Here is a 24,049-nt window from a genome sequence, read left to right on the forward strand (position 1 = left end):
GATAAGTAGACTCTACTGACACCTCGTCGGCTACTGCCGCATGCTCGGGCCTCACAAAACTGCTGTGCCAAAAACAGTTAGTGATGACTTGCGGAGGTGTATTTTTCCACACGTGGGCGATGATAGAACAGTTTCGTCTGCATTGAACACGTCACATGGTCCATATGCAGCGATGTGCTCAAGCAGCTTCGCATTTTTCCACTGGGAGGTCACGCTTTCATCAACGCTGGCCTTTTCACCACACACTCTTCTGAAGCTCTAAACGAGTCAATGTTCATCATTGCAGCATACTTCTCACGTTGTGCCATGATAAGAAGTCCGCTCAAAGGCAGATGCGCATTGCGACAGTCAGTAACCCACTGGAGCAAAGCTTCTTTGATCTGGGTGAGCTGTGGTTCACAACTGCTTGCTTGATGCATGAAACTCCTCGCTTTCGAAGGCTTGAAGAATCTGTTCATTTTTGCGTACATTCCAAACGTGCTCTGCTTCACGTTGTACTTGGTCATAACATGCTGTCGCAATTCGCCGTTCTTCAAAGCCTGCAAAATTTCCACCTTAGTCGCCAAGTTCGTGGCTTAGTACTTCTGCCGCTTTGCCGGCTTTGCCATCACTGTAGCGCACGATGGTGGTGGCATGCAAAACACGGTCCAAACAAACAAAAAAAAACTGCGCAAGAAGAGATGATACCGACTCAACAACACACAGGAAAATGGCATCGTAGGCACAGTGGAGCGAAGAAAGAAGACACCGGCATTCGGTGATGCTGCGATCGCCCCCACTAATTGATGATGATGACGATGCCTCTCAGGTTTCGGTTTCACTCCTGTGGTGCCTGCGCTGCTTTACCACACTTTCGTGCAGCGGCAGCCGTCAGCATTTGTCCAAATTAAGTGGTGCGGGGCCAAATTCTGACGAATTAACGAAGGTTTGGTCCCATAGACTAACATGCATTTGGCCGGGACCAATAAAGCCGTCCGAATTATCCAAATTTCTGAATTAGCGAGAGTCGCATTAATGAGCTTTTACTGTATAACTCTAATGGTCCACCGGTTATCTAACATACACATTACATGACCTGCAAAGCTCCATTTCTTCCTCTAAATGTCAATTAAAATATTGGCTATCCCTGTTTGCTCTCTGATCCACATCGCTTTCTTCTTGACTCTTAACTTTATGCCTAACATCCTTCGTTCCATCGCTCTTTGCGTGGTCCTTGACTTCTTTTGGTGCTTCTTTGTCAGTCTCAAAGTTTCTGCCCCATATATCAACCCCGGTAAAATAAATTGATTGTAGACCTTTAGTTTTAATCATAATAATAAGCTTCCAGTCAGGATCTGACAATGTCTCCAGAATGCGCTCCAACCCATTTTTATTCTTCTGTAAATTTCCTTCTCATGATTAGGGTCCCCTGTGAGTAATTAACCAAGGTAAATGTACTCTTTCGCAGACTCTAGAGGCTGACTGGCAATGCTGAACACTTGTTCCCTTGCCCGGCTATTGATCATTATCTTGGTCTTCTGCATAATAATTTTCAACCCCACTCTTACACTCTCTCTGTTTGTTGTAATCATTTCTTGTAACTCGTCTCCAGTGTTGCTGAACAGGACACCATCTGCAAGTCAAAGTTTGCTGAGATATTTGCCATTGATCCTTACTCCTAAGCCTTCCCAGTTTAATAGCTTGAATACTTCTTCCAAGCACGCAGTGAATAGCATTAAAGAGGTTGTGTCTCCTTGTCTGACCCTTTTCTTTATAGGCATCTTCCCACATTTCTTGTGGAGAATTAAGGTAGCTGTGGAATCTTTGTAGATACTTTCCAAAATATTTAAGTAAGCATCCTGTACTTCTTGATTACGTAATGCCTCTATGACTGATGGTATCTCTACTGAATCAAATCTTTTTCATAATCTATGAAAGCCATATAGAGAAGCTGATTGTACTCTGCAGATTTCTTGATTACCTGGTCAATTCTGCAACGTCTCCCTTTTCGTAGATTAGTGTAATGTTGGTATTCTTCCAGTTCTCTGGGACCCTTGAAGTCAATAGGCAGTTTCTATAAAGGGCCGCTAGTTTTTCAAGCATTGTGTCTCCATCTTTGATTGAATTGACTGGTAGTCCATCTACTCCTGCCGCTTTTCCCGTTTCATGTCTTGCAAGACCCTTCTAACTTCATCGCTAGTTATAGAAGGAACCTCTGTAACCTGTTCATTGCTACTTTGAATTGAGGTTTCGTGGCTGCTTTGGGTACTGTACAGGTCAGTGTAGAATTCTTCCTCTGCTTTTACTATATCTTTGAGATTGCTGATGATATTGCCTTGCTTATCTTTCAGTCAATACATCTTGGTTTTTCCTATGCCAAGTTTCCTTCTCACTGATTTCAATCTGTGTCCATTTTTTACTGCTTCCTCAGTCTTTCTCACGCTATAATTTCGAATATCCCTCATTTTCTTGTTGATTAGTTTTGACAGTTCCGCGAATTCCATCTGATCTCTTGAGTTGGACACTTTCATTCTTTGTCATTTCTTTATTAGGTACTTTGTTACATGGGGGAGCTTACCTACTGGTTGCCTTGGTGCCTTACCTCCCACTTTAATTGCTGCTTCTGAAGCCAGCCTAGTTGCAGTTTCATTAATTGCCTCTATGTCATCTTCATCCCTCTGTTCTAAGGCTACATATTTGTTTGCAAATGCAAACCTTCTGGTCATTCAGGTCTACATTAATTTTCTGCTTTGGACACTTATGAAGCAGGCATGCATTTGATTTGGGGATTTGTTAGGATTAGGCAAATACTGCCAAATGAATCAGTGGTGAGTTTTGTATTTTTTTCTGCACCTTGTTTAATTTGACCCACTGGATAATTTGATGAATTTTGTCAGTCCCGTTAAGGTTGAGTTAATGGAAGTTGACTACACTATGAAAGGACAAGAAGGGAGAGGTTGGTTGCTGAAAGTTCGAATTTGCCTTTGTCTTACTGTGGGGATCATACGGTTGCCAGTGACGATGACATTAGAGCATGGTGTCATTTTTAACAAACAGTTAGTAATACCAGAAAAGTCTCCTCTTTGGCCTTGGAAATTGATGACTTATTATGGGCGACATCTGCCCTGCCACTTTGCAATCAGCCAGTATGTTCAGGAAAGGACGGACTTGTGTTCTCACTAATACATCTAAAAATGTTGGCAATCGTTTATAAACTGCCCTTGTTTTGGACGGCCAAGCAAAAAGCTCTTGTGCTTTCTGTGCCTGAAATGACATGTTTTCAAATCCAAGCTACTGCAGCATTTAGCAGAACAAAAGCTCAATAAAGTGTAGTTTTTCTGGAAGCATTGCTTTTCATTCTTTCTTTCTTTTCTTTTTTGTATAAGGATGCAATCCCAGCAGTTCTCAACACAGTATGAGATTTGTCCTTCTTGAGTTGATGCTCCTACCTTAGGAGTAAGGTTTTAAAGATTTAACATTCTTCTTTGGCAATTTACTGAGAAATTAAATTTACTCAAAACTCTTAATATAGCTGCTTGCAACAAAGTGCAACCTGTTTCTCCTGCTTAGTGATCAGCGGAAATACGACAAAAATAATGGCATGGCCTAGTTATCATCTCATACCCAAGAAAATTGTGGGAAAATTACGTGCAAACAAAGGAGCATTTATTTTCTCTGTTATATGTCATTGCCTTTGTATTGTGCTGTTTTCAAAATGTAATGTTGGTATTTTACCTTTGCTCAGCTATTCCTTGAAAATTTTCACCGTTGCAGCACTTGCACTTCTATTCCTGAGCTTAATCGACAATGTGCAGCTCTTGTGATTCCCACTTTACTATCTGAAATTTTTATTTGTGTAGCGCAGGCAAAATAACACACGATAGTGTCATTGTTATTTTATGTTAGAGCTCATATTCATTGTTGAAATTACCCATGGCCATGCACACCTGATAGCTGGAAATTTACTGACGTCTTTGTTGACTCGTCCTTGACTTCAACATCCACCTGTTGATGATTTTGAGTTCAACACAGAACAGTTTCTTCCTGTAAGTATTGTTTGCTGTTTAGTTATTACTTTAAATTTACTCATTTCATTCTGGTCACAGTTTTGCCTGTAACAACAATACTAATAGCAGCTAAAAAATTCTCATATGCTGCCAGTGTGCATTCAAGAGTGTGACTCAAATTGGTTGAATGCCCTCTGCTTTTTTTCTGTCATAACTGAAGTGCACCTTTGAGACCTGCAGCATTTAGGCATAAAGATCAATCAAACCACTGAAATTAGAGAAATTCTTAGCTGAAATGGAACCCTCGGGACCTGTATACATAAAACTTCGCTTGCATAGAGCCACTGTTTTGGTACCCATCCCTTATGGTATCAATCAGTGCGATACCCATACTATCACCCTGGCAGTTGCCCATAGCATAAGGCACTTACAGAATAGAAGCTTTATGAGTACAGATCCTGTTTCTTCTAGCACACTAATGGTCGCTGAAAGTGCTAATTTTCCAAAATTAATTTTTGGCTCCTTTGTTTATTTCAAGTGGCGTAACAGTACTGCTTCCTTGCTTTTTCAGTACCTAGAATCCTATGTGTCACTCCTATACAAGTTGTTGCAGCAAGTGACAGAGTGCGATACAAAGGTAAGGCAACTGTCAGAAGCATGTAGTAAGTGGCATCTAATTTCATTGTACCCTTCGATAACATAAGTGACATTGAGTCCTAAGGGGATGTCCATTTTGAGTAGTGTAGAGCCTGTTATTTACAATATGGTTTTTTTAGTGTGCACAAATGGAGGGTTTCTCACTGGAAATATTGTTTTGCATGACAATATCGTAACTGCTGTAATCACGTGAATGCAGGCTGTAGAGTGAATGACCCCCTCAAACAAGCCCAAATAAGGGGCGCAGCTTGTTCCCTTTTGGGAACAAGCTGCGCCCCTTATCCAACCTTGTGCAAGGCAAATGGATTAGGTAGTTCAGTCAATGGAAGACTATTAAAGTGTGGCTCATCTGAAATAAATGGCAACATCATCCATATATTTCCATGTTTGTTTAAGGTAAAAACGTAATGAAAAAACAGGAACTTTTCGCTATCATTTATTGCCTTGGCTTGCTTCAATGATTAATTACAGTGCCACTATGGTGGCTGTCATGTTGCATTTGGCAATGGATGTTTAAGGCCTTTAGGTTGCTTTTCTTATTACTGGTATTTGTTGCACATTTAACTAAATACAGTCATTGACCAATAATTAGGACTCAACGAGTACCACCAAAATGTCTGAATAAGTGGGAGTCTGAAATACCTGATTCACCAGAAAAATAAGTGACCTTATTCTGCAAGTGGCCAAAAAAAGGTTTGCCATATTTTCGGATTGTCACTTTTGGAAATTCCTTCAATTTCCCATCACTAGTGCAAGGCGCATGTCATCTACGAGCGATGGAATTCTTGGCACAGTGCCAAGTACACTATCTTAGCACAGTGTGGTAACACTGCCTCCATTGACACGTCCGGCACTAGCCATGTGAGATGTGCCTGAGAATATCAATTGTCAGTGCGTTGCTGTGTGTGCACAAGCAGGATTGCCTTTGACTTACACAGTCTGTGGCTGCAATTTTCTGGCAGCTACTTTTATGATATTCCTTTTCATGCTTTTCATACTTTGTCAGTGGTCAGAGTGATGCTGCACTTGCATTATCGAGATCAGCTGGCCATGAACAGTGGATGATAAGAGCATAATAGAAGTCACATTACAAATAGCAAATGCAGTTTTTACAGCTTTGTGTCTTGACTTGTCCTGTGGTCTCAACACAGTCAGCGACTACTAGATTGACTAGGCTTCGCGGGTTTCAGTGTTAAGGAGGTATCAGTGACATGGCTGATGACCATGTGTGCCATTGTGTCAAAACGAAATTATTTCCATTTCTGCTCGACTTGGTGGTCGAATTAGCACTTGGTCATGCAGTCAGTCTGAATGATCGCATGATGCGCTGTAAGGTTTCTGGAATTTTGGTTGTCCTTACACATTATGGCGCCAGTGGGGGTGCCACGAAGCTGTCCGAATAATCAAGCATGTCCGAATTATGAGTCAGTGATTGTACTAGTTTGGACTATGTCAAAATTTGGCTGTGTAAGATGGCTCATAAATACGATAATGTACATCAAATGACCTGTTTTTGAAACAAACTGGCATGGGTATCACTAATTAAAAAAAAACCTTTAGGAGTATACAACAAAGCAACCAAAGCCCAAATTCACTTATGCTGATCATGGTCCATATTTTTGGCTGTTCACTTTTGTGAATACCTTCCCTTTTGTGTCACATCATGCCCAGTGCAGTGTCTCACTGGGACGACTGGCCTGCTGTCAATGGTATAGCCAGTCAGTTTACACTAAACGTGATATGTTGCCTGAAGTGATCTGTCATGAATTCAGCCCTAAGCCCCTCTTATAGGTGCAGGGTGTCTACCAACTGGGAAAACCGGGAATTCTCGGGGATTTTCAATAGTCTGAAAAAACTCAGGGAATTTGCGCTTCTATCAGGGAAAATTAGCTGTAATTTCATTGAAAGGGAAAGAAAGTCGCGGTAAAGCTGGCTCGAGTAGGAAGAGTTGCCAGTGTTTAGTCAGCGACCGACTTTCCGGACGCCCGATAATTCGGACGGCTTCGCGGCACCACCACCACGTACCCCATAGAGCCTATGTATAATAACGTCTGAAATTTCGGATGCAAGAACCTTTCGCCATCCGATTTATTTTCCGGACTTTTTGCCGTCATGGCAGGTCCGAAACGGCATTAATAAAACCACCACCACCGCCGCCGTTTTGATTACCTCGTCGCTCCCTCGAACCGGCGCTGTCGCACGCAGATCCGCTGGCAGCCGTGGCCATCACCGCAGCAACGTTAGGCCTAGCTGCTTCTGCGTTCGCTATTAAGCTTCTTGCCGTTCTGTGCCGTGTTTTTCATTGAAAGAATTCGCCGCTGTCAGCATTGGCACCGACTCCGCCTTTGTGGTCCTCGCGATTGGCTTCGAAGCTCGGAAAGCTCGACGCGTTGCATAATGCCGGTTGCCGAAAGTCAGCTTCGCCTCACTACAGCAATATAACGCGGTGAAGCGTGCGCATATAATTGCGGTGAAGCTCAACAAGCGTAGGAAGGGGCAATTGTCACGGGACACAGTATGTATTCCTTAATTAAATGCGCGTGCACCTGCTGCCTCCTGTCACCGATGAGCACCGATGTGCCTAATAAGTGTACTGGCAGGCCTTTCAGAGCTTTTTCTGATGTGCTGCGGCAGTAAAAGACATGCAGTGGCGTACCAATTAATTCTAGTGTGTGTGTGTGTGGAGGGGGGGGGGAAACCGCAGATGGTCTGACCTCTCTCTCTCCCCTCTCTCTCTCTCTCATCATCATCATCATCAGCCTATTCATGTCCACTGCAGGACGAAGGCCTCTCCCTGCTTTCTCCAATACCCCTGTTCTGCGCCAACCGATTCCAAATAGCACCCGCAAATTTCCTAATTTCGTCACTCCATCTAGTCTTCTGCCGTGCTCTACTTCACTTCCCTTCTCTTGATACGATAGCAGTAGCTACGATAGCAGTAGCGTGAATTCAGGGTGTCTACCAACCGGGAAAACCGGGAATTCTCAGGGATATTGAGTAGTCTGGAAAAACTCAGGGGAAACTCAGAAAATTTGTGCCTCTATCAGGGAAAATTAGCTGTAAATTTATTGAAAGGGTTGAAAGTCGCGGTAATTCTGGCTCGAGTAACAAACAGGAATCGTAATGAATCGTCTTTGACGTCCTGTCGTCGGCTGGAGAAATTGCCAGTGTACAGTCGATGTCCGACTTTCCGGATTCCCGATAATTTGGACGGCTTCGCGACACCACCACGGGCCCCATAGAGTCAATGTATCAGAACGTCTGAAATTTCGGATGCAAGAACTCTTCGCCGTCCGATTTTTCAGATGTTTTGCCGTGACCCCAGGTCTGAAACGGAATTAACGCCACCACTGCTGCCATTTTTATCACCTCGCCACCTCAAATCGGCGCTCTCGCACGCAGATCCGCTGGAAGCCGTAGCCACTATTGCGGCAACGTTAGGCCTAGCTGCTTCGGCGTTCGCTATGAAGCTTCTTGCCGTTGGGTGCCGTGTTCTGCTGCCAGCAATGGCACGGACTCCGCCTTTGCCGTCCTCGCGATTGGCTTAGAAGCTTGGAAAGCACGGTGCGTTGCATGATGCCAGTTCCCGAAAGTCAGCTTCGCCTCCATACAGATATGTTATTTTGTGAAGCATACGCAAAAGTATTGCAGTGAAGCATAACAAGCATAGGAAGGGGCTATTGCCACGGGACACAGTATGTATTCCTTAAAAGGACACTAAAGCGAAACAATAAATCAGTTTAGACTAATGAAGCATTGTTTGAGAACCCTGCAGGCAGTCATTTAAAAAAATTGATTATTAGATGAGAAAATGAAGGTCCAAGTATTAGTATTTGAATTTCGCACCGAAACCCCAGCACCAGTAGATCAGCATGACGTCAGGAATTCCAAAGTATGCTTTTGCATTTGGGCCACGTTGGCTGAATAAAAGTTCCCGAAACTTGCCAGGTTTAATATTTGGTTCCTTTAGAACACAATGTAGTCAATCTGTACCACTATATATAATTAGTAGGCCCTAGAAGATGCCATCAAAATCCAAGACATCACAGCCCCCAGGTGCAGGAACTTAAGTAGGCGTCGCCACCCGTATTTCGTTCTTGCGCTTTTTCTGGCTTACCAAACATCTTATCGTTGTAAGAGTGGTGTTTTTGGTGTTGTAGAATGGTAATTTACTGATGCCGAAGAAATCATTTTTCACTTCAGTGTCCCTTTAATTATAGACGCGTGCACCCGGTATTTCCTGTCACAGTACGAGCACCGATATGCCTAATACGTGTACCGACAGGCCTTCAAAGTGTTTTTGAATGTGCCTTTGGCGGTTTGAGCCCTTAAGGGCAGTAAATGACATGCATTTCTTTTTTTCCAAGTGGCCAATTTTTCGGACTTTTCGCGGCCCCTAAGAAGTTCAAAAACTCGGACGTGGACTGTGCAGCTGACCAAGACAATGCTTCAAATGGTCCGTGGTGCAAACGAGAGGCGGAAGGAGTACAAGAACAGAAAGGACCAATGCATTGAGGAATGAATGGGAAAGGAAGCGTGCTGCCGCCATTTCGAAGGAGGTTGAGCTCAAAAAACAAAGTGTTGGCTGGTGCTGGGATGCAAGTGTCCCTCATCCAAACCAAAATAAACTCTTTAAAGCAGTGAAACACAACACTGAGGCGTCATGCACGGGCTGAGAGTAAGTCAGGACAGTTGAGGTTGACTTACGAGCTGTTGAGAGAAAATCTCAATTGTGACAAAGTTCGGGCCTCATACCACTGAGCTTGCCATCAGTTGATAGAAATAGCTCATATTCGAAAATATTTGCTTTTGTATGCACTCCTTTTTTATTCATATTTGAGAATGTCCAACTCGATTTGCAATTTTTTTCGATGACATTTTATTTGCTGTGCATTTTTACTAGCCCCCTCCCTTCTATTCTCTTTCTTGAGTAACATGAACACTACTCCTTAGTATTCAAATTGTATTAAGCCGGGTTTTAAAAATTTTTTTCATATGCTTTCTAGAGAGACAGCATCGGGCGATATGGTTTCAGCTCGTCTTGACAAAAAACAAAATTCTGCACCACCCAGGAAATTTTGCAAAGGCACTCAGGGAAAACCTGGAAAACTCAGGGAATTTGGAAATGTCAATTTGGTAGACACCCTGCTGCTCATCTTGCCACTTCACAGCCTTAATTCAAGCTTCATGGCACTGTCGATCGCGTTTTACTGACGGAAATCGGAAAGACCGCACTGTCCTGCTAGGATAGTCAGGGGAGGTTCAGCCGTAAGCGACATACGACATTGGCGTCGTGCCAAGTTTCGATGGCAATAATGTTCGAAAGGCTTTTCGTGCACATGGCAGCGAGAATGGCGAGGCTGACAAGTTAGTGAAAGAACTTTATTGGAGGTCCGGCGAGGACGTGAACTCATCGCGCACCCGGCTAGTCCCCGGTGCACCCGGTTACTCGGGACTGGCAGGTCTAGCCCACCGGCCCAGTCCAGTCGGGGGCACGCTGGACAGCCAGGATTTGCTTGTCTAGAGCGGGGCTACGCAGAAGCGAGTCCCACTCCTCCTTGCTGAACTTGGGGTGTCTCGACCCGCACTGCCAGAACATGTTTGCTACAGTGGAGGTCTGCCGCAGTACGGGCAGGCATTGTTGCGATATATGTTAGGGTAAACTTCATGTAGAACGGCCAGACATGGATATGTGCCTGTCTGTAAGAGTCTAAGAGAACCATCTTGCGTCCTATTCAACTGACAAGTGCAGCACCTGCCATGACCGGACTCGACTCACTCGGAAGAGAAAGTCAAGTTTGGCCATGCGCCTGCCAAATCACTTTGATCCTCAGCCGCAAGGGTGCTGCACATGCACAGTTCGGCATCACAAAAGGCGGATTGTATCAAACTTTGCATTTTCCATCTCAGTCTAGTCCTGTATAGTGCTTTTTTTTTTTTTCAAAACGTGAGCTTTATTTAAACAATTCAAGGAATGGGGACGTACAAAAATAGTTGGACTAATATCCTATGTGGCTAGCAGCTGGTCCAATACACAAATATATGTATACAGGTCAACCAAGTACATATCTGCTCAAGGAGTAAGAACATTATTTACATGAACAAGTACTTTTTTTTTTAAGAAAGAGTTATTACGTTTGGCTAGACAAGAAGAAGTGTTTACATACAAGATCAAAATTGACGTAGTAGTTCTGCGGAAACCCGCAAGGGTTTCTGCAGAACTACTACGTCAATTCGTCCTGGTCCCGGACCAGGACGAATTTTTCTTCAACTATGAGGCTTTTCTTTCGAGGAACCCGTATGGGTTTCCTTTGTAGCAATTGCTACGAACGGGTGGATGTCTCATTTTCCCTTTATTCAACATCAAAATTACTGGTTACGTTTATTTCCACAGGCACAGTGTTCCAAGTTATAGTGCCAAAGAACTCTAACAATCGCTCACAGTAGACATTGCTGCAATAAGGAAGGTTTAAGTTACAAGTTAGTTGCTTGCCTGATGTTTGCACGCGGGAAGTTAAATATGGTGTTGGGTAAGGGAAAGTTGGTGTTGAGTATTTTGTAAACTAAACAAGTGATCTTATAATTTCTTAACGCCGTGAAAGAAAGAATACGAAGGTCAATAAACAGAATGCTACTAGGGTGATGAACTGAAAAAAATTTTATTATTCTTAAGGTGCGTTTTTGCAACTGCAGTATAGGTTTTAAGTAAGTTTTATATGTTAGGCCCCATATTTCACAACAATAGCTCATGTGGGTATGCCTTCCTAGTAAATTACCTTGATTACACGAGATGCAATACACTTGAAAGTTGATACAATAGACTTCTGTCGCATTCATGTAAATGCAGCTCCTTAATAATTTATTTCAGTACTTGTTTCTATGAACCAGTTTCGGATTCAGTAGCCAGGAGGTGTTTACATCATGACATTGTGATACGGCATTGGCTCCCTTTGTTCCTGCCAATGCTGTAGCTCCCATGTGCAAGTGCAGCCAGAAGAAATCCGTGCAGTGCTCTTGTTTATTTATTTATGAGAAATATTATGCCTAGCCTTTTTGCTGCATGAAATCGGCAAATTTTGCTCTGTGTCATAACGTCTCAATGATGTTGATGACACCATGTCCACCATTTCAAGACCAGCCTTCGTATCAAATTAAAGTTGATATTGGTGTTTCCCAAATACGGTTGCTAAGCGTCATTCATTTACATATAAGAAGTGTTTTGTAGTTTGTCTACAACTTAAATAATGCGTGACAGTGCACTGTTTTAAGCTGTCGTCTTTAGAGCAAATGGAAGTACTATCTTCGTTTGCCTACACTATAACCGTAACTGGAATACTTTATTTTTAGCTTGTTACTATAAGGATTTTGTTGCTTCAGTGTTGTGCTTTGCTCATTTCGCTTACGTTTTGCGTTTCTCTGTGTGTGGTGCAGATTAGTATTCTGCACGTGACATCGTTCATCATAGAACGAGTGGGAAGCCAGATAATGCCGTTTGCGGGCGACCTGGTTCAGTACCTGCCCCTCCTCTGGGAAACGTGTGGCGAGCATCACATGCTACGTTGTGCCATTGTCACTACGCTTGTCCAGGTTTGGTTGCTCTCCTTGCAATGTACCGTCTGCATGAGTGTCGGCTCTTCTTGCAAAAAATTGGCCAAATGGTGCTAACTATCCTTGTCTTGGTACTTACTCCACCTTGCAGATTAGTGCAGAACTAACTCACCTTTAATCACTATTCTTGCACTTTGAGTTGTCAGTCAGTTTGCTCTTTTTCTACCACCTACTAGACCCCTGGTTAGCTCACCTGGTAAAACAAATGCTTCTGAAAGCCATTTGATGCAGGGTGCAATCCTGCAAGACTAAATTTTTTCAACTATGACACCTTCTTTCTGAGGAACTTGCACGGTTTTCCCTTCTAGCTTTTAGCTATGTTCAGGTGAATGAATGCCTACCCATTTATGAAACTTCCGCTGCCTGAAAGATCTCTGTAGAATTCATTTGCTTGTGCGCAGTGATGCTGTGCCCTACCATAACATGCCATAGACAGTTTGAGGTGAAGGGCCAGATAGATGTCGCTTGTAAGAAATCTCTTAAGTGGCGGGAAAAGTCAAGTGTTGCATGTGAACTGTAGAGTTTTTTTTCCCAAAATGTAGGTATTCACAAGAAGCACATTCCTGACAGGTGGTGAATGGCCTCGGCGCACAGTCTGAGCGATTGCATCCATTCCTGCTGCCAGTGGTGGCGTTCGGGGTAGATGTGCGCCAGTCCCCACACGTCTACCTGCACGAGGATTGTCTCGACTTGTGGTGGGCACTTTTGGCAAATACACGCTCCACTTCAGTTGAGCTGCTGCAACTGGCCCAGTATCTCTTTCCTCTCTTTGGTAAGTTCTTCATTGTGCCTCGTTCACCTAACAGAATGACACTTCTCATTGGCTGAAACAAAACAGAGGAATCAGTGAAAGATGGAAACTACCGTATTTACTCGAATCTAGGCCAGCCCCGATTCTAAGCCGACTCCCGCATGTTCAAAGCCAGAAAAAATTTTAAAAACTTACCTCAACTGTAAATCGAACAAAAAAGTGAGGACAGTGCTCACAAAATGAAAACAGTATTTATTTAATATGAACATGCCTAGTTCACTTTATGGCATCATCCCTGCTAGCCTCGTACGGTTATGAATGTGTGCAAGCTCGCGTCCATGCGCCCACGAATGTGCAGACAGTGTGGCACGGCTCATACGCATCGAAACGCGGAACGATCTCGGTGAACAGCTCCTCTCTTGTTATCGCGCGCTTATCTTTCTTATCCCTATCATCTTCTCGTTGAGGCACAAGCAAAAGGCGCATCCCTTTGCCCCCTCCAATGACAGACGTTTTCCTCATCGATGCTGAAGTCCCGTCTGGCTTGAACGTTTCACGATGCCTCTGTGGCTAGCAAAACTTTTCGTTTGTGGAATCGCCTGTTTGGTGCCATTACGATAACGCCACGCCGCACGCCAATACTTAGCCACTATACCGATACGACGCAGGCCAAAATGGCGACGTCGCTTGTGTACTTCGGTTGGTTACTGGCCCAGCTAGTAGCGGCTGCGATACTGACTTTTGTAGATGGTGCTAGCTATGCACCATATTTATCATGTTCAATTACAAACTAGGTCGTTTTTTAAAATTCTCGAATCTAAGCCGACCCTAGAGTTTGGTATATGATTATTTAAAGAAAACTATCAGTCTAGATTTGAACAAATACGGTAAACTGATCTCTAAGGGGTGAACAAACGAAGCATCACCCCAGAACTGTTTCGAAGGGGGAATTTTTATTTCTCTATGTCAACAGCCTTGATAAAGACTAGTCCCTGGCAGCAAAGGATCTGGGCTGATTATTCGTTTGTTCACTTACTGTTCATCACATGTAACTGATGAACTTTTGTTTAGACCTGTGCTATAGTGTTTCGTTAATGTGCCAGAAACCTTCACCATCAGTGGTCGTGTTACCACAGTGGTGTTCAAAAAGAAAACAACAGCACATAGACTTTGTGGTGTCACCTTTGGGGTGTCACTGCACTGAAACACTACTTCCATCCAGTCTCATTGCATATAAGGAAATGCGATTGCTTTGTATATTGTATTGGTTGTGTGCAAAAAGTTGAACAGACAAATGCGAGGGAAATATGGCATGGCACCATTTCAGATATGCAAACAGGCTGACTTGTTTGCTCTCTGCATGTCCAGGTAACGACAGTGCGTGCTTTGTGTAATGGGGCTCGCGCATCATTGTGCGCTCACTTCATCTGCTCAGGAAAAGGATTTGCTAAGCAAATTCAGTAAAGCTGTCTTCTTTTGATTGGTGCCAGGGAGCACTTGAAAGCAGTGAACAAGCCACTATTGTACCATGCTAGCACTGTGCTGCTTCACTGTGCCCCTCTTCAAATGGTAACAGCTAAAACTTCTGATGTTTGTTCACAGAGCTTGGCTCTGAAAACATGAAGATGTGCCTGCAAGTGGTACAAGCCTACATCCTTCTTTTTCCTAAAGAGTTCCTACAAGTAAGTTATGTCAACAATAGCCGTTACCCATACAGGGTCAATCTCTTGCTGAATTGTGCCTTTGTGTCAAACCACTATGACCTTCAAATGTGGTGCATTTAAAAAAAGATTTAGTGCTGTGTTGCACTGGGTTGAGATCAAACTCTGTATGTGTATATAATATGACACCAACATGCTTGTGGATCCAAGTCCAAAGTGTGCAGGAAGCAGCATGATCTTTGAGAAACTGTTATACAGTCAACTTCTGTTAATTCGACCTTCGTGGGACCAACAGAATGGCTCTATGTATCCAACAGATAGAATTAAAAGAGGCAAAAGAAAATGTCTGAACACACTGCTGCCTTCACTTGGTAGTACTTACTCAATTCTATTTCACCGCCGAACACAGCAAGTTTATATAAATTCATGTATACAACAATAAGCACCCAAATCTAACAGTTAAATGACTCTATAGCCCAAATATTGTATGTTGGCATGCCTCTGACTCTGGCTGTTGCAAATAAAATCAGAACTTTAAAGTTTACCTCACAGAATAGAAATCTGTTAACACTTATGCTCATTGTCGTTAATCTCAGCTTTTTATTGTTGTCCGCGGATGACATGTGGCCCTCATTGTAGTTTATTTCACTTGATAGTCTTCATCATTTTTCGAGCCACTTCACTGCAACCACAAGCATGATGGTGAGCCACGTCTAGTCTGAATCATTTTGCCAGTTCATCCTGCAAAGCATGTAATTCTCCTGAACACCGAAAACATTTAATGCAACTCTGTCGCTGTTAGCTTAGCATATAAAATAATTATATGTGCTGACACGTCAAACATAATTACAATGAAGGACTGTCGCTGAATTTCCTTGCCAAAGAATTCCTGGTAGTAGTGAGGTAGAGCCGCCGTTAGACTGAACCCGAACAATGAAAATGCACCTATAGCGACTTAATTTTAACAAAGATGAGCTGCGAAAAGCAAACATCAAATGCTGTGGAAGGAGGAAGAACTGTGTTTACTCAAGTCTAGGCCGGCCCTGTTTCTAAGCCAACCCCCTAATGTCCGAAGCCAGAAAAAATAAAACAACCTATCTCAAATGTAGGCCGAACAAAAAAGTGAGGACACCTTTCACAAAATGAAAATGCCATTTATTTAATATGAACATGCTGAGCTCACTTTACATTATCACCGCTGCTACCTCGTCGCTATAGCCCAGACCACATGCACGATTGCAGGTGTGCGCAATCTCGCCTCCGCATGCCCGTGCATGCGCAGACAGTGCAGCACAGCTTGCACACATCGAAATGCGGCGCAATCTCGGTGAACAGCTCCTCTCTGTTATCGCGCACTTATTTTCCTTATCGCCGTCATCTCCTCTTTGCAGCACATGCAAAAAGCGTCCTCTTTGCTCCCTCCAATAACGGACATTTTTCTCATAGATGCTGAAGTCCCGTCCGGCTTAAACATTTGACGATGCCTCTGCGGATAGCACAACTCTTCGTTTGAAAGCAGCGCAATCCCTTGTCTATGGTGGCACTATAGTGGCATCGCCTGTTTGGTGCCATTGCGATAACGCCACGCTATGCGCTACGCCCCACGGCAATACGACACAGGTCAAAATAGTGACGTTGCTCATGTACTTCATTTGGGTACTGGCGCGACTAATAGTGGCTGCGATATTGACTTTTCTACATGGCGCTAGCTATGGACCATGTTTATAATCTTCAATTACAAACTGGCACGTTTATTAATATCCTTGAATCTAAGCCGACCCTAGAGTTTGGTATGTGATTATTTGAAAAAGACTATTGGCCTAGATTCGAATAAATGCGGTATTAAGCTAGCACATTCAAGGCACCCCAACTAGGAATTTACAGCACCCTCCACAGGAGAAGCAGAAGGTTGCTTAAGGTGTGTTCAGGATAAGTATAATGATGTCTGTATTTAGTCTTTTATTATGTATGTTGCTTGCATTACACTGATTTGGGAACTTAACATGTTATCTTAAGTGAATTTGTGTATTCTCATCACCTTTTCACTTCTGCTTATCTTTAGACATATGGTGACCGGCTGCTGAAGGCAACCACAGATCTCGTGAATGATCTGAACCGTGAAGGCATGCTGTTTGTCATGAGGGTGAGCATGACTATTTTAACTTTATTTTTAATACCGGAAGTAAATGATTGCCAGACTCCAGCAACTCCTTCATTTGCTTAACTCAATTACTGTGAACAGCAGTTACAAGGCCCAATCTTCATATTCCTGGAATATATTGAGCACCCACAAAAAAATAACTTCTGTACAGTAGTACTTAAAAGGCTCCCTGCACGTGGAAGACGTTTGTAGCAGCAGAGGCATACTGTTGGCAATGCCATCACAGTGCAAGTAGGACATGTAAGACGCACCCAGTAGTGAGCCCTCCATGAGGTCACCTCTGCTCAGTACAGTAGAGCCTCGTTGATAAGTTCCCATTACGTATGTTCTCCTGGCTCCAACGTTCGCAATTGACAACAAAAAAAATGACTTAATAGAATTGTGCTGCTTTTTTACCGGTTCATGCATTCCTGGGAAACATGATTTTCCGGCACCAATGTTCAGTACATCGACAAACTTCGATCATATACCGTATTTACTCGCATAATGGTCGCACCCCTGAGTTTTGGCGTCAAAATTCGATTTTTTTTTATTTCCCGTGTAATGATTGCACCTCGAACTTGCCGCAGTGATATGTTGTGTGCCAAGTCTAGCTAATAATGATCGCACTTACCATCTGTCGAATGCTACGTGAACAACTCTTCAAGACAACCCAACGGTCTGCACGCACCAAACATTCTTAAGTAGATGCCCCATTTCATTACTTTCATCACTTTCCGCACTTCCATGACAAAAAGAAGTACAACCAAAATTGCGTTTATTATGTGTAGACTTTATAATGGTTGCAGTCAACAACAACAAAAAAGGCGCCTTTCGATTCTTCTTATCTGCACTCGTGGGCACGCAACAAATCGCGAGCAACAATGATAGTAGCCACGTTTACATTGATATGTTAGAAGTGTACCCTATTCACACGCCGACGCTTGTAACACACCTAAGATATTCGCCCACCCTTAGCGGAAACGTGCCGTATTAAGATAGTAGTGAAGACAGATGCCGCAATTTCCGCAGCATGCCAGCCATGTGTTTCTATGCCACTGGCAGCTAAGCGCACCCATCTGTTTCTGTCCACATGGCTACATTATTGCTGCAAACTTGCCGATATTAATGATATCATTCATTGCTGATACGGAAGAAACTATTTCAATGCACGTAATGTACTCACGAGAAAAAAAAAAATCTTGTTTGATGCGTTTGGCTTGCTTTGCCGGCCGCCATTTTTGTTTTGGTGTCCGGCACTACACACAACGGCAGCCGCCTATTTGTTGACCTGTTGTCATCCCGCAGCAAACGCGAGATGAAAAAAAAATGTTGTTCTTGTGGCGGGCAATTTAACCCGCGTAATGATTACACTTCTGAATTTGCGTAAATTTTTTTTTACAGGAAAGTGCGATCATTATGCGAGTAAATATGGTAATATGTTTTCTGGCCTCTAAATCTCATGTAAATAAGGAAATGCGTGAGGCGCGTGCGATCGAGAACAGTACAGTCGAAACCTGCGATAACAAAATCCCGCAATAACGGAATTCTCGCGACAATGAAACATTCTCGTATCCCCAGCGAACAGCCATAGGATTCAATGCATTTTGTACCTCTCGGCAACGAAATGTTGCTGCACTGCAATCCCGCATCAATGAAATTTGCCGGAATGTAACTCTGCATATTACCTACTCGCCTAGGCTAGCAGGCTCTAAAATGTGCCCAAATGCGATTGTTTTGCACTAAAATTGCGTAAAATACCACCACATTACACTTGTGTAGGCACCGCCATTTTTGTTGACAAAAACAACCAAGCGCCAGAAGCAGTCAGTGTGCTGAAAACATGTCATGGCCGCCATCTTGTTTCTTGATCAGCCGTTTGAAGCTGCACGCATGTTGCTACCAACATGTGATGACTGTTTTTGCATGCCTACTAGGCGAGATCGTAGATCGTTGTTCGAAACGCACGTTCAATTTGCGTTCCCCATTGCTGACGATTCGATGAGGCCTAGGTCAATCTCGTGAGGCGAAACTGAGCTCAAAATGAATGCGCGTTTCGAAAAACAATCGCCGATCACGGCAGTGCACTGCATAATGTGCGCCTCAGTGAGAAAAATGTAGCAAAAACAAGGAAATCGACATCCGCCGACATGAAATTGTTTATGGCGCTTGAGATGGTGGTCGCAGCATATGGAATGTCACGCATCATGCCATGATTTAGCGACCGTCCGGGAATACGCATCCCTTGCTTCAAGAACGCTGGTTTTGGTGCCACCCGACAGGCATCGCGTGTGGATTCGGCGCCGGCCGTAGATCTGCGCGAAAAGGCTGTTATCTCGATTGTTTGCGTTCGGGTACACGAGATACGATCACTTTTGTGCTCGGCACCGGACGCGTTGGCATCTACGCGCAACAGCGTGCGCTGGAGAAATGCTTCTGCATGTGCCATTTGTTGCTCTATGTCCGGTGCTGGGTTACGCGAAATCTCGCAAAAGTGATCGCATCTCCGAAAGCAATTGACCAAGAATACTGCGCGATGGCACTGCTGGTCGACTCATGCGGTGCATTTTCTACTGTCGGCAGTGTGGTTCTATACCCTCGAGCAAAGCTTGCAAAGTAGGCTAACGGAATTCTCACTATAAAATTTTGTTCTGCGATGCATTACCTATCTATGTTGTCTCTTTTTGCAACAACGAAATTCTCACGAAAGCGAATTTTTTTGCGTTCCCCGCTGATTTTGTTATTGCGAGGTTCAACTTTATAATACCATATTTACTTGCATAATAGTCGCACTCGCGTAATAATTGCCCCCTTGAATTTTGTCATCAAAATTTGATTTTTTTCTTTTCCTGTGTAATGATTGCACCCCGAACTTGCCACACTGATATGTTGTATTGTCGGTTGGTTGGTTTTGTATTCATGCATTTGTATTCAGCTTTGTCTCTCAGTAAATGGAACTCCTGATAAATGGAAACAACTTCCCTGGTCCCTTGGGGTTCCGTTTAAAGAGAGTCCAATGTACATCTTACTTGCTGTGGTGCAGAGTAAAACAAAAATGTGCAGACATTTGGTTTATGTGTTTTATTATTTTTCTAAACATTAATTCATCTATTGAAGCAATAAATTACATAAATAACAGATTCTGCCTTGAATAATTTTTGAAATTACATGCCACAATGAGCGACGTCACAGCACTGCCATGTACATAGCGATGTACATGGCACTGTAAATCACTGTACAGCACTGCCAGCACGTAGCGATGTAATACTTAGCAGGCACAATCATTAGTGTGCATTGTATGCACGGTGCTTGTTGGCACAAAATGGCCAAACCTGGTGAGGACCCCTTTAAAGAACGGCTGTTGAGCACAGCTCATTGTGATCCAAGTTCTGCTGGCACCTTGTGCACTGTTCACTAGCTACTAAATGCAAGATGGCGACCTGTAGAGAGGAGGAGAATGGGTAACCATGGAGGGGAGAATGGAGCTTCAACAAGCAGGGGTGAGGAGAGGTTGGGGTTCCCTAGGAGATAACGAAACATTTAAGACCGGGAAACCTTGCCTTAAGATGTGGTTTCACAACAGTGCAGCATGTGCTGCTGTGAAACCTTAAAGTCAAATTCGTGTAAAACCTGCACCCTTACTTTAGTTTTATAATTTTATAATTTTTTTGTGCAGGTAACCAGTAATGGTAATATGGTAAGAGATTTTTCGAGATATCATTGTTTGAGCTAACAAGGGTTTACTGTAGTGGTGTGTGCAGGTCTTAGAGGAGAAATTGGATCACTTCATCTCAGTAAATGTACAGTGCCTGGCTGGGCACAGCTGGAAACTTGTTGTTAATAGAAACTTGTGGCTGCTTGCGCACAGTGGCCATGGCGTAGTGGTTAGAATGCTCAGCTTGTAAATGTATGACTTGGTTTGATCTCAGTCAGATACATTGTTAGGTCACATTCCATGTGTCAACCAGTCTGATAAATGAATTAATGAATGAATTAGTGAATGATTGAATGCAATAACATATATGATTGGCACATTTCCTAGCTCCACTGAGCATGAATGGAAATAATCTATCTGGTTGTACATTGCTGAAGGTATGGGCACCAGTTTCTGTCAATTTCACTCTCATGCTGCCTCACCACCGCACAAATAAGAAATCAGAACATGATGTTGCATATACACATGTTAGTACTATGCATATTTATTGGCCTTCCTTTGAACACTGACCATGACCCTTGAAGCTACTAGTGAGACTCTTTAGTGTTAATTTGATGGCTGAGCAAGTGTTTTGCAATAACATTACCATGTAAAGGCTGTTCACCCAAGTTCTTATAAATGTTGTTTCTGCTGCCAGATCTCATACATAGCACATGGATGCACATATTGCCTCACTGTTTGTGTCTTGACACATCACCATGGCATCCTGAATTCCAGTTGGGACTTCTGCCATGAAGTTCCAGTTGGAATTTTGTGTAGTAAGAAGGCCACTGGTAAAGTTGGAAGGGGCAGTTGATTGCCTGAAGGGAAGGAGTCAAGATTTTCAATGACGTTTGCCTCCACACTTGCCTTCTCTCATGTGCCTCAGGCCTCAAGTGAATGATTGACTGCAATTTTCACCAGAGGTAGTGGGAATTGACAAAGAAAGTGTGAAGGCTTGCTTATTACTGATAATGCTGGGTAATGAAAATGCTTCTACAAAGAAGCAAAAAATGAGCACTATGTATCAGATGCCCGTGGTTTGTTTAGTATACGACATCTAGCAAAACACTGCAAACTTGTTTGCTAAAGTACTACATAATATGCTTGGAGTGTTTCTGAAGTGATTTCATTGAGACACTTTTTGCCAAATACACTGTGCTGGATGCAGAGCTCCTTTCATCACACGTAATCTCTGTAATGGTCAAAACGCTGCATAATGGGCTCTAATATTATTTTTTTTTTTTCTAGATGGTGGAACTCGTAATTCGGGTATTTCCAGAACAGGGCCCACAGCTTTTCTACCCACTTCTGGTTCATGCATTGGAGGAGTGCCTGGAAGGGGAGGTGAGCATTTGTGTTTATTATGAATGTTATCAGGTACCATTGAGCAAACGAGTTCAGATGCTGTGATAGTAGTTGAGATATGTGATAAAACAACAGTAAAGGTGTTGTATGAAGGTGTTGTGAGAGATATCTTAAACCTCTTCCTATTTTATAAAACATCTGTTTTGGGGAAAACATAAGTGCTACCATTATGTGATAGTATGGTGACCTTCTGGTAATTCAGCATCAGTAAATTCAGCTCACCTTTTGATGAAGTTGTTTAAATGTCACAAAAGAATGCATGCACTTGTGCAAACATAAATTTTTTGGTTTGAAGCAAATTTGAAGTTAATAGTAATGTAGTGCCAAGTACATTAGAACCTCATTCATACATTTTGGAAAAAAATGCAAGAAAAGACTTACTAACCAGGAAAATGTACGATCTGAAGTAGTTTAAAAAATTTGACAGACTCAATTATTGTTGACATCAACGTAATGTGAAGCGTCGCGTGGATTGTTGCGGCACGAGACACCGACGTGTGTCAAGCTGGCTTGCTCCGGCAGCCAGAGACATGTTTTGTTGTTTTCCTATTGCCTATTTTTCCTATTTCCTATTTCCTAATGAAATAGTATCGAGCTAGTGGGCGACGCTGGACGCTGCCGAAGCAAAACATGATCCCCTTTATTTTTTCATAATTAATTAATTATTAAATAAATAATAATTAATTAATATACTAGTAAAGAAAAACTAATTAGTCTGAATTAAATAATCAACTTCTCAAATACTATCCTACATCGCTCCTCCTGCAGCAGGGAACGGCGGTGCATTTGGATTATCGCCTACTAAAAGCATGCAGTACGCTACCAATGGCACTATGCACCACGCACTGCAAAACAAATATGTGAAGATGCTTGTCGCAATAGGTATGGTGGCAATAGCTGTGAATACAGCTATTGTGTATTGTGTAATATACGCGGTAGGGCAGGCTGCCTCAACATTGTCCTCACAGGAGGCCCGGCAGATGATTCGGTCCCTCCAGGGCTTCGTTTTAGGCTTCGGTCTCTCCAGGGCTTGTTTTTGGCCAGCTGGCCGGCCAGCCAAAAAATCAGACGAGCTCGTCTGCTAGGCCTGGCAGTGGGTAGCTTCGACAAGCGCTAGCCCGCCGTTTCTTTGTTCATCGTATTGCGAACGTAAGCGGCGAATCAACCCTCTTAAAAAAAAAGTTTGAAATCGAACACGTCCATGAAAAGCGAAGCGCAAGCCACTATGTTGTATCTCAACACGAACAGATAGAACAAAATTTTGTTCTGCAAAAAAAAAAAAAAATCTATCTGTTCTATCTGTTCTTCGTGTTGAGATATCGAGGCCTCAAAGCCACGATATCGAACCACATACAGGCCACGATGTTGTAGTGATGATTTCCGCTAAATTGTAGGCCATGCTTGTTATGTACTGTTCATGACCGACTGATGGCCTCCATAACCAATGCAGAGCATAGCTCTGGCCACCGTCCAAGCGTGAAAAGTAGCATAAAAATTGTGGCCATGGAATGTCTAGGCCAAGGGCAAGCGTTTGTTCGCGTAGCAACACACATTGGTGAACTTGGCCCTTATCATAGATGATCAATTTCAAAGGATATTTTCATTTTCGCTATATTTCGTGTGACTAATGCTGGACATACGGACAGGCAGCAGCATTTCCGCACTTGGATAGCACGCTTGTTGCTGTGCCAAGAATGACGTCGCTTGTAGATGCCGACGCATCTTACACTAGTCACACAAAAGATCCTGTCGTTCCTCCAAAAGTGACAATACGAGAATGTGGCACACTTTTCTTTTGCCCACTTTTGGAATAAAGTAACTTATTTTGGGGCGAATTTGGTATTTCAGACTTCCAATAATTTGGACGTTTTGGTAGTCTCCATCGAGTCTGGATTATGTTATCGCTTGGTGACTGTATACACATACAGTCAACGCCCGATTTTTTTTACTCCCAAGGGGCCGCGAAAACATCCGAAAAGTCAGGCAGTCCTAAAAAAATGAATGCATGCCTTTTACTGCCTCAAAGGCTCAAATCGTCAGACACGTCCGAAATAGCTCTACAGGCCTGCCTGGCACTTATTGAGTGTATCGGAGCAAGTGCTGTGACAGGAGACTGCGGGTGCACGCATGTATAATTAAAAAATACATACCATGCCCAGTGACAATTGCCGTTCCCACTTTTGG

At 43.1% G+C, this 24,049-nt stretch overlaps 1 protein-coding gene across 1 annotated transcript in view; it reads left to right on the top strand.

Moving 5' to 3' along the window:
• The window catches only part of Impbeta11 (importin beta11), a 119,695-nt gene that overhangs the window by 62,728 nt on the left and 32,918 nt on the right, over positions 1-24,049 (top strand). Inside the window, exons 15-21 of the mRNA XM_075680137.1 lie at positions 3,985-4,025; positions 4,558-4,623; positions 12,075-12,230; positions 12,822-13,023; positions 14,605-14,684; positions 16,726-16,806; positions 21,749-21,844. Coding sequence (XP_075536252.1) covers positions 3,985-4,025; positions 4,558-4,623; positions 12,075-12,230; positions 12,822-13,023; positions 14,605-14,684; positions 16,726-16,806; positions 21,749-21,844 — 722 coding nt within the window. The remainder of the gene's footprint in view (positions 1-3,984; positions 4,026-4,557; positions 4,624-12,074; positions 12,231-12,821; positions 13,024-14,604; positions 14,685-16,725; positions 16,807-21,748; positions 21,845-24,049) is intronic.

The sequence above is a fragment of the Dermacentor variabilis genome, chromosome 2, assembly GCF_050947875.1.
Source record: "Dermacentor variabilis isolate Ectoservices chromosome 2, ASM5094787v1, whole genome shotgun sequence".
Taxonomy (NCBI): Eukaryota; Metazoa; Arthropoda; class Arachnida; order Ixodida; family Ixodidae; genus Dermacentor; species Dermacentor variabilis.